We start from the raw sequence: 11,985 nt of genomic DNA, 5'->3' as shown, positions 1-11,985 counted from the left end.
ATATTCTTTTACAGATCGAAGCGGATTATTCTCCCAATCGGATAGTAACTGCCCTGTCTTCGGCTGCGATGCTTCCCATGTCAGGAAAGCATCGTCCTCTGCTGCAGCAGCGGTCCGTTCCAACTTGCACTAGTTCGTCAACGCCCCCGCCAAAACCTACCAAGTTCCAGGTGCCGCGATACCCTGAGGAACTCATGGTACGCCAGGGAAAGTCTACACTCCAGCGCAGTATGGGGATTCCGTCTTATATAGACAGCTTCTCCAGCGATGGGAAGTCAGATTCTGTGCTCCGCGACAGTAGCTTAGGTAAGTGGATTTTATATTCTTATAGCATTTTAAAATACATTTCAAACTTTTAAAATTCAAAAATACCTATACACTTTCACTACACCAAAATTCAACAAATAAAATCGCCAACGGCTCCTACGATTTCTTTTATTTTTGGATATGTTTTGGAGGTAGTCCAGATGAACATTTCGTCCAAACATACCTATGACTTAAAAAAAACTCAATCTTGATTTTTTAAAAGTCAAATGTAACTCTAGAGGCCCTTTCTTCAACCGTGTTGATTAAATTTAGATTTTTTTGGAAAGGTTTTGCAATTTCCAACCGGAATGCATCGGTCACCGTCGATAAAATGAACCGGTAAAGTACGGTAAGGGATACAGGGAGTTCCGGCTTGAGTGAAAATGGACTGAAAGAAATTGATATGAATTGCTTATACTATTGGGAGCACATTTATAAAATAATTTTTCAAATGGCCCTCTAAATGTATATGCAAATATTGTTAACCGTTGACGCTGAAAATGGTCTAAAAAATTGACGCCGAAAATTTCTTGCATACATAACGGCGTTTCCATAACTTATCCCAAAGATATCTCCTGCAGATATGCAATTTTACTGTATCACTGGAGTTAATTCGTGGGCCTTTTTTCGGTTCCGAAAATTTTTTTTTCACAGCGGAACTCCCTGTATAAGCTTCCGGTCTTCGGGGGACGCCCGATTAGTCGACTCAAGGATCAATATTATTATTATTTTTATTCCCCATCCAACTTCACCAAAACCATGTTTTTCAGTTTATTTCGAAGACGGTTTCTATTATTTCTTTTATTTTTGGATATGTTTTTAACGTGGTCCAGCCGAGCATTTCATTCAAAAATACCTATGACCTATGACCTAAATAGCGCCATCTTGAATTTTTGACGCACAGCGCTAAGGCCTATTTTTCAATCGATTTGGCTAAATTTGGATGTTTTGGAAAGGTCTTAAAGGTCTTGAAACCGGTAATAAATCAGTTAAATAACCGTAAATAACGACTTTTCTTTCTCGTATTAGGTGAGATTCTTAACAATCTCACCTACTATAATCCTAACAAAATTTCATGTCGTCCGATCGAGCTCAAACTTGGCCAAAACGTGTTTCAGCACTTCCTGATCACGAATATATATGTGGCTAATTTACGTTCCCGGCCGGCCGGCCGCTCTTTGGAGCTTAATAGCTCCTAAACTAAAAAAGATATCGACTTGCGGTTTTCGGCAAAGGTTATATATCGGGTGAAAATTGCAACTTGGTGCATAGACCCCCCACCCCCCACCCCTCCTTCCGCCATTTTGAAGACCCCCCTTTTTTTGTTTTCTCAATAGCTCCGCCCCTATGGCATTCAGCGGACTCAAATTTTAGTATGTTATAGCTGGGCCTTAGAGCTTTCCATCAATACCAAACTTAAGGTCCCCCGACCCCCCTGACCCGAGCTATAAGGGTCCAAAAAAAATTTCTTAGAATGGCCATAACTCCGGTTCTAATTGTCAGAATCTAAAAAATGGGGGCTTTTTGGAAAGCTCTCGTGAAATGCCACTTCCCCTTCTAACATCGCAAGTTCATAAAACCACCGCTAGGGGCGCTTTTTTTAAAAAGAAAATTTTTAAGTCTTAAAAGTTAAATAACTCAAAAATTCCATTGTGCATCGGGCTGAAAATTTAGTATGTTGTAGCCGTTGATTATACCTATCAAACAAAAAAAACCTTAAGTCGATCCATAACCCCTGACCCGAGCTATAAGGGGTCAAAGTTCGAACATTGACCGGCCTCTATCTCCGGTTCTAATTAACATAGCGACCTAAATTTTACCTTTTTGGTTTCGTCTCGATGAGCACTTTCAGATGGAAGTTCAAAAAGTCACCACAGGTGGCGCTGTGATAGCGTCAAAATTCATCGAAATTCAAAGTCACTTTTTTCAAAAACGGCATTGTGCAAGTTAATGAAATTTTAGTATGTTGTAGTCCAGTCTAGGAAGTTTCCAAAATGGTGCGTATGCGCGCTGTGGTTTCAATAGAACCGGAGATATGAGGGGTCAAAGTTCACGAAATTCAAAAAATCATATCTCCGGTTCTATGTGACCGATTTTGATGAATGAGGGCTTAAACGAAAGATCTCACCAAATGCTACAACTTTCTAGAATGTTTGAACTTCGTGGGACCAACACCAGGGGCGCCACAGTCGAAAAACCAATTTCAATATCACATAACCTCAATTATCTCGACTGTCGCTGAACCGATTTTGATGATTACTTCAACATAATTGTAGAGCACATTTGTCTCTACATTTCGTCCATACATCATTTTCCGCTCAGACTACGCTATCACTCCGATTTTGCCGTTTAAGTGTGAAAAAATTGATTTTTCCCATAATAACGCTTTGAAATCACTCAGATGCCAATTTGACTGCCTCTACTCCACCAAGACACTTAAAATAGGGGTTTAAATGGAAAGTCCCGCAAAATACAACAATTCTTTGATTTAGTTGAAGTTCAACAAATGAACACTTGGGGCACTCTGGATGAAAAAACGAGTTAAGAAACAAAAAACCTCGCTTATCTTGGCTTCTGAGTAATCGATGAGTTCAAGTTCTACGGCAAAATTATAGAGAACATTCTGGTCTACATTTCACCCATATAACACTTTTCTGTCAGTTCATCCAAATCCTTGACATTTTGGTTCAAATACAAAACTTGTATAATTTCACGAATTTTATTCAAGATAACTGAATGGCGTCTCCCTACTTCAGCATCAAATCGAATTTGCATGCACTCCGATTTAGCTCACGTTAAGAATCTCACCTACATAAGCCGGTTAGGATTATCTGTCCCTTTATTTTTTGTTCAATAATAATAATAATTCAAGGAGAACTCTATTTTGTGAGTTCGAGCATTCTGCAAAGCCAGGACGCTTTCCAATTTCATTTTTCCAAGATGATTGTAAGGAAAACAAATTATTTTCAATTTTTCATTTGCTAAAACTCGTAAATTTAGCTACTTTTAAAACTCAAATTTTGTATTGGGGTATTGGTCAAATTTGAGTTCCATTAACTAAATTCAATTTTGTTTGCTGTTTACTGATAAAATTAAATTTTTATTATAAATTTAACATAAATGATTGATTAGAACGATTAGAATGATTATTTACCGATCAATTTTTTTATTTGTTGGGATAAAACTGATTTGGAAAATTGGATTAAACTACCATTCATTAACGATGAAGACCGATGCAGCCGGGTTCGAAATTTCAATACCTCACCAAAATATCAAAATTTAACCAAATGGGGTGAAAAATTTCCCTTCCAAAGTGGTTGACCTTTGACCTTCAATAATTCAAAATGACGAATTTTCCGGTCATAGGTATGTTTGGACGAAATGTGCGCCTGAACTATCTCTAAAACATATCCAAAAATCATTGAAAAAGCTTGGGTCAATTTTTAGAAAAACCGAAAAAACATGGTTTTGGAGGGGATAGAGGGGGGAGTGGGGAGGGGGAAAATAAACGTCGAGAGATATTGTTTTTTTTTATTGGGGGTCATCTAAGACTGGAAGTCGATATCTCTTACCGTTTAAGCTCCAGAACAGTGAAAGTTGAAAAAAAAGACTATTATATAATATAACTTCTCTCTCTTTGAGTTCGAGCAGTAAAATACTGTCAAATCTTCTACAGTGATAAAAACTTACTATATTTTGGAAACTTGCCAAGTATTTTTAAGTTGTTTAATTTGTCTGAGATTAGAAAATTGTGATAGTGGTATTTCCTAATTCCTAATTACCGATAGGGGAAAATGGAGGACCATTAAAGTGAAGCAGCTTTGAAAATCGGACTTTTCTCTTCTATTTTTTAAATGGAATTGAGCCTTATCATGATGTAATCAATGGTGCAATTAAGCTTCGCAATTGGTTTGTTGAGCTAAATTATATCATAATTAGGGTTTTTCAAAAAAAAAATATTGTCACTAATGTCTTTGCTCTACATAACGAGACAAAGACAGTTTTTCTTGTATGATAATATGATCGGACGCTGTTTAGAGGTAGTTTAACGACCCTCTTGTAAAATGAGAAAATTCCTCTACATAGAGGGTCTTTAGCTACCTCTAAAGAGCTTCCGATCATATGGTCATCCAAGAAAAACTGTCTTGTCTCATCATGTACAGCAGCCCAAGATAAGTATCATTTTTTTTAACAAAATGATAGGGCTCAATTCCATTTAAAAACAGAAGAAAAAAGCATAATTTCAAAGGTGCCCAACTTCCCCCTACTGGCAGGTTTTCTCCGCTTGAGGGCACTGTATTCTCCCGCGAGTGGCGCTGGCAACTGTTCCTAATTTTTGCTTTTCAAACTTTGAATTTAGAACTCAAGATTTGAGTGAATGAAAACTTACTACATTTTACCAACAACATTAGACTCGATATTTATTGCACACGTTTTCGAATAAACTTTATCTGAATTGATGATAAACTGACGATGGTACAAACAGAATAAAAAAAATTATTTTGATTAAAAAAAATACAAGTCAAGCACACAAGAGATTGGTTGCACATGAGACACTAATTAGAAACACAATTGTCATTTACAGCTGGAATTTTTTCAGAATCTGAAACGGCATTTTCCGCCACATTTCCGTCGTCATCGGGATCGAAAGGTGACAAGGATGAGGAGTTCAACTCTGGCGACGAGAGTAGATCGTTGCTACGTGGAAATTCAACGGAAAATCGCGATTCTAGTTCGTAGCATTTAAAGGTAATACCATTGGCTTGAATCTTTTTATTTATGCAAATTTTAAACAGAAAATTACCCAATTACTCAATCTTAAATGCATTTTCTCGTTTCCGAACGCAGAAAATCAATTTCGCCAAATAAAGTGTAAGTAAAACGACGAAGAAATAGACTAATAAAATATAAAAGAGGAATAATCGCAACAAAAATCCCATTCGAAGTCTCAGACAGAAAAGGAAGGAGGAAAAAAAAATCGTGGGAAAATCATTCTACAACTGTGAGCATCTCTTATTTCGAAACATAAATGTGAAATTGAAGAAAGACAAAAACCCTTTTTCGGGATAAAACTTTATCTGTTGAAAGCAATAAAAAATTTCTATATGGAAAAAAAATATTTTTATGTATACTCATAAATCCAAAGAAAAGGATGACTTCTTTTTTACTTACTCAATATTTGCCATTCGAAATTATTTCACGCGACGAATGTCTCTTTAGTTTTTCATCACAAAAATTTGGTCAATTTCAAGAAAATTTTGATGAAAATAAATGCTTTTTCTTTTCGTAATGAGTGAAAATAGCCTGAAAATATATATAGAGAAAAGGATTTACTTAACCAAAAGAACAGACATTGAAAATGTTAACGTGAATGATGGCTTTTATCTGTGATTACATTATTAAACAAAAAGATGAATTATATAGAAAGAGTTAAAAGTAATTAAACACAGAGAGTAATAAGAAAAGAGTCTAATATCAATATAGAAATTATATTAAAAAAAAAATCACCCTTTCCTAGCGAGGATGTAAAATATTCGATGTTTTTTATGTTGTTTAACATAATTTTAAAATCAAGGGGTTCATTCTCTTATTTAATCAAGTATTTTTTCAGAATGTGAGGTTATGTTGAGCCTAAACTAAAAGAGAACTCTTAATGTTGACTAGGACTGTGCCACTTTAATTTACATTTATTTCTTTTCAACAAAATTTGCCCTTTAAAAATAAATTATACTTTACTTTTTCAGAATGTAAGGTTATGTTAATCATAATCGCAAAACTTTTAATGTTTTTTAAGCAAAAATTCTAAATTGATCACTTGCATTCGAATTTCCATTGCAAATTTCGTCTAAGTAATGGCAAATTAAGCCATTTGGCACATTTTTACCTTAAGAAATACATCGAATTACAAAATTAAGAAACATACAAAATTATAACCTAAATGACAAATTTTTGAGGTTATACTTTTATATCTTAAATATAAAGTATTTAAAGGAAATGTTTTTGCTTCAATTTATGAAATCTACTTTTGTGGAAATTTTTTCGCAGAAGCTAAGAGATTTATTATCTATTTTTCATACTATTTGTATATCAAAATATCGCATTCAGGGTTATCTTTTCATTGAAAAAGTGATCAAAATGAAAATATATTCTAATGAAAGTAGTTAAGACGAATTGTTAATTTTCAGTAGTCAGAAGCCACAAGATTTTTGTAATGAACATTTCAAACTCATTTATTTTCAGGTTAGGATATTTTCTAAATTACATTTTTCCAAATAACTAAAAAAATCTATTCAATTGTCGCCAAATTTAACTCGAGAATATTAATAAATAATATTTCCAATAGGAATTTTAGCCATTTTAATCTTGTCGTGATTATTATTATTATTATTATTATTATTATTATTATTTATTTCAATCAATACCAATAGGGTCCGCCCCTCTTACATGGTTTGAAGAAGAAAGAAATTTAGGGAAAAAAATGACAGAAAAAAAAAAGAAAAAAAGGAAAAAGAAAAACTAATTTAGCCTGATCCAGTCTGGTAGAATCTAGCGATGCCGATCAAAGATGATCTGGCATGCAAAGGAAGGGAGTTGAACAAGACAACCCCGTCGACAAAAATAGTTCGCGATAGCTGGTTAGAGTGAGCTCTCGGCACCAAGAGTCCCCGAACCCTGGCAGAGGCCCCAGGAATCAGAAGTGAGGTCAAGTAGCGCGGACGACCCGATGAAATCAGACGAAACAGAAAAGAAACCGCTCTCTGACGGAGGAGTGATGGGAGATCACAACCCACCAGAATGTTGCGGTGCCTAGAAATATGATCCCGAGGGCCGAGACCACAAACGTATCTGATGCAGTTGTTAAAGGTCACCGCTAGACGCCTTAGTGTTTCGCAGTCAGCTGCGAAAATGAGTTTGAGTGATTAAAATGGTTTAACGTAACCTCAAATTTTGAAGTAACCTTGTTTCCAAATAAACAAAAAAAATCAATAGAAATTATATTATTTTTCCCTAAAAAACTTGAGAATGTAAATAAATTTCATTTCCAACAGAAAATTTAGTAGCTTTAGCCATTTAAAACTTGTCGGTATTAAAATGGTTTAACATAACCTCAAATTTTGAAGTAACGTGTTCTCCAAATAAAAAAATCAATAGAAATATTTTATTTTTCTCTAAAAAAAAACTTGTAAATGCAAACAAAGTACGTGTCTAACAGGAATTTTAGTAGTTTTATTTATTTTAATCTTGTCGTGGTTAAAACAGTATAATGGCCTCTACACACTAGAGAAATTTATGTCCATATTGAAGCAAATTCTCTATGTTTGTGTAGGAAAAACCCTACAATATGGACATAAATTTCGTAAACAAGAGAAATTTATGTCCATATTGAAGAAAATTCTCTATGTTTGTTTAGGAAAAACTCTACAATATGGACATAAATTTCTCTAGTGTGTAGAGGCCATAACGTAACCTCAAATTTTGAAATAACTTTTTTACAAATAAACTACTGAGACACATTTCCTGGACCTGTATTTTTACATTACTAGTTTTTTTTTTAAATAATATTTTGTATAAAATGAGGGTGAAGAAAATAATTACTGAAGTATTCTGTAAAATTTAAAGGTTAGGTTGAGTATAACCTCACATCCTAAAGCTAATTCTTGATTGAATAAGAGGACTAAGAGCCAAATCTTTAAGTAAGGGAGAAACATTTATAATAGGTTTAACTAATAGGATAGTTATGATGAAAAACAATAAAATTAAAATATATCAAGTTTTTTCAAATAAATTTGCCTGAATTCGGCATCGCTCTAAATTCCCTGCCAAATTGTTAAGGAAAAAAGCACTCACAAGAAATTGTAATGAAAAATGATGTCACAAAGAAGAATTGAAATTGGTATATCATGACGTAAAAAAAAACATATTTTTATGCTTGAATAACTCGTGAAAATTCTGTAACGAAATATACAAAATTTTTGAGCGCGGTTTTTTCCTATATAAAAAAATTTCACAAATCTGCAAAAAAAAATTCAACTCACAACTTCATAAAATTAGAAATTTCATATTTTCTGTATTTCATTTGAAAACTGATAAGAAGAAATCAAAATAATTACAAATAATAAACAAAATTTTATGAAACACTTAACCAAAAACACTCGAAAATGCAAGCGAACTCGATAAGGGCAAAAAAGAACTTCATATATAAGAAATAATTTATTTATAAAAGAAATGCTGCCGAAATATTAAACAAATACGATGCAAGATATTCACAACAAATAAAATAATGTAGAATAATAAAGAACTTACAAAAAAAAACATTACAATTATTATAAACAATTTATTTAAAGTGCGTTTCAATTTATCTACTATATTTTCTTAAACATTTTTACAGGTTAGTTTCTTTTTCCTCGTAGATGTCAAGCATAAAAAAGAGACACTTATTTTTCTTTGTGTATTTTTGGTATATTATAAATTACAAAAGAAAAAAAAACTTGAACAAAACAAGAAACAATTATGTGACAATTGTAAATAGAAATAATTAAAATTTGTAAAAGATAAAATCATTCCTTTGCTAAGAGTAGTTTAGAAAGAGATATAATTATTTGTTTCTGATGTTTTTTTTTAAATAAATAAAATAAAGAAAAAAATAGAATATTGAAAAATACCTTCTACTTCAGAGCAGCAACGCGACAAAGTTTGCTAGAAAAACTTCTATTAAATGAAACTTTCAAACAAGAAATACAAACATTTTGATAAGAACTTATTAAAAAACGTGGTATATTGCTAAATTTGCAGCATGACAATTTTTTCAGTAAGAAAAAACTTCTAGCGAATATTAATTTGCGTTCTTTTTTATACAAGAAAAACAAACAGCTGAATAAATGGGAAAAAACACAACATTCACTTTAGATTTTAAACGAAAATTCTAGTGGATATAACTTCGAAAATAAAAATAATGCCAATGGAAGTGGTTGAAGATCAGCCAAAGTCTGATTTTGAGAGACATATCACTAAATGAAAAAAAACACTCATTTACACTATAAATTATACATTTTAAAATTTAAAAAAAAAGTTCATTAGTTAATGCGGTGTGAGTTCAAAAACATTGCAACTGAAGAGGTTTTCAGTGTGATAGATAATAATGCCCGATGGATAAGAAATCTTTGAGGTTTCGAAGTAAAAGAATCCTTTAATTGTGTGACAATTTGCATAAATTCTAAATCCTGGAAAAACCAGGGCAAGAGAAAATTCGCAGAGTTCTTAAACTCAAGATTTAAGTAAGTTCATAAAATGATAATAAAACCATTGCGAAAAGCGGATAAAAATATAGCATTCTTAATTTAAATCTGTTTTTTTTTTTTTTAAATTAATATTATCGATTGAAATTGATTCGATAGGTATCCCCCCGGCAATTTGGTTAAAAAAAGCGTTTTGGCTAAAAGACACTTTCTTGAATGGCACTTAATTCGAACAAAACGTTGTTGATTTTCGAAAATGCAATCCCCTGAATTTTTTGCATGTTAGAATTTATAAAATATCCGAGATAAATTAAGTTTCTGAAGGGTTATTATGGAGATAAAGATGATCAGCATTTGAACACCGTCATCATCGTCAGCCATTAAATATTTAATTTTTTTTTACAAAAAAAAAGATCTATGAAATTGATAGAATATTAAAAAATTTTTGCTATTAATAATACACAAAAAAATCTTTCGCTTTGGTAAAGAAAAAAAATTACTGAAGTCTGGTGACATTCGAAAGCTGATCAGATCACTTTCCCCTTACAAGATCAAGCAACTGGTTAACATTTGAACCATTTCGAAATTCGAAAAAAATAACCATAAGAAAAGAACTGTATGAACTTCTTCTTATGCAGGATTCCATTAGCCAAAATCTCTTTTATTTGGCTTTTGAAACTAATCTTGGATTTTTTTCTCTGTAGTTTTTCCAATGGAAGAAAAATTGGAAGATTTAGTTTCGTATAATGGCCTCTACACACTTGAGAAATTTATGTCCATATTCTTCCCATCCACAAATAGAGCTTGAAAAATTCGAAAATCTATTTGAAGATCCAAAAAAGAGACTTTCTTACTTCTTGATAATACCGCAAGGTGACTAAAGGTGTCTACACATTGGGAGCAATTTTCGTCAAAAATTGCGTTTTTGACAGAAATTTGACGTTTCCCCCTACAACGCTGCAGGGAATTTCCTTCAAAAAAGCAATTTTTGACAAAAATTTCTCCCAATGTGTAGAGGCCATAAGATACATCCTTTTTGAATTTCTATCTAAGTGCTCAAGTGTCAAAATGTGACGATCTTTACATTGTTCTGAGGAAAAGACAGAACAGCGATGCTTACTGTTCTTGTCCTATTATTTAATCACTCCATTAATCACTTAGTAACTCTTTTGCCTGCTTTTTAGTGTGATATTTGATAAATTTTCCCCACCTTGTTCGTAAAATTAGTATGAAGATTCGAAATTGAATTTGAATTCTTCGAACATCAACGACTTTTTGTGCAAATAGAGTTCCATTTACCTTTTATCCAAGACACTATTGGAGAATCAAAATCTACTTGTGTTTGGGCTCATTGGGCTCACCTTCTTCAGTGGCTGAAGAGGTAATTTATTCAACATTCACAGCGAACAGACTAGGCTTTTCTACATGCTCATTGCTTTTTTACGCATTCATTGCTTTTTTTCCACGTGGAAAAGATATTCAAAAAATTCCGGCACCAAACCAATTTTTGCACAAATATGATGTTTTTTCCATTCTCTGAGACAAAATTCTTTAAAAGAAAATGATTTATTAGTAAAATTTGCCAAACCTAAACACCTCGAATCAAGAGCAAAAGCAATTGACCGGTCAATTGCTCTTGGCTCTTTTCTCAAGGTACTTATAAACGGACAATTTTACTAATATATCATTTTCTTTTTTAAGAAATTTGTCTCATAAGGCGTAAAAAATATTAAATTAGTGCAAAATTTGGTTTGGTGCCGCAATTTTTTAATTATTATTTCCACGTGTAAAAAAGCAATGAAGACGTAAAAAGGCAATGACCATGTAGAAAAGCCCAGTCTGTTCGGTGTGATTACAGCTTTTTTTTTTAAATTTACAATATTTTTTCTATATTCACTCGAAAATGTCTAGGTTCTTTTCTGGGTTCGCTTTAGTTGGAGATAGTAATGATGTCTCTTTTGGGTACATGGGATACTGGGTTACACACTTTTCAAGGTCGATTTTCCCTATTTGGAAAATTAATGTAATGGGCACAAAGTGCTTCATTCACAGCAGGGCTTTAAATAATTCGAAGTTCGGTTTCAATTCAAAAGCTAGAAAAGACGTATTTACTTGTCGTTTCGGCCGCATGGTAGTCGAAGTACTTCCTGTCCAAATTTCAAAGTGTCTTGAGGGACTCGAGTGTCATAATGTATCCGTTTTTGATTTGCTGTGAGGATAATCAAATCGTAAAAGAATATTTCATAATAATTCCTAGAACAATCACTGATTAATGCTTTTAACAACTCCTTGTTTTCATGTTCCCTACTATGTATGGAAATTTAGTTTAAAAATTCAAAACTACGTTTGAATTCTTCGAATACCGACGATTTTGGGTGCAAATACTACTCCGTTTTACCTATTACATATTCAAGAAAGGTCCTACTGGAGAATCAAACTTCCG

The 11,985-nt window shown here is 32.8% G+C and overlaps 1 protein-coding gene across 6 annotated transcripts in view; it reads left to right on the top strand.

Annotated features, from left to right (window-relative positions):
* The window catches only part of LOC129804718 (potassium voltage-gated channel protein Shab), a 137,753-nt gene extending 131,318 nt beyond the window's left edge, over positions 1-6,435 (top strand). For 4 of the 6 annotated variants that reach the window (XM_055852267.1, XM_055852273.1, XM_055852270.1 and 1 more), the window contains 3 exons: positions 15-306; positions 4,892-5,055; positions 5,155-6,435. In XM_055852267.1, the coding sequence (XP_055708242.1) occupies positions 15-306; positions 4,892-5,046 (447 nt within the window). In that variant the 3' untranslated portion in view covers positions 5,047-5,055; positions 5,155-6,435. The remainder of the gene's footprint in view (positions 1-14; positions 307-4,891; positions 5,056-5,154) is intronic. The other 2 variants (XM_055852271.1, XM_055852269.1) reach the window with 1 other exon arrangement.
* The last annotated feature ends 5,550 nt before the right edge of the window (positions 6,436-11,985 follow it).

This window comes from Phlebotomus papatasi, chromosome 2 (genome assembly GCF_024763615.1).
Source record: "Phlebotomus papatasi isolate M1 chromosome 2, Ppap_2.1, whole genome shotgun sequence".
In the NCBI taxonomy this organism is placed as follows: domain Eukaryota; kingdom Metazoa; phylum Arthropoda; class Insecta; order Diptera; family Psychodidae; genus Phlebotomus; species Phlebotomus papatasi.
This window is presented reverse-complemented; position numbering and strand designations above follow the sequence as displayed.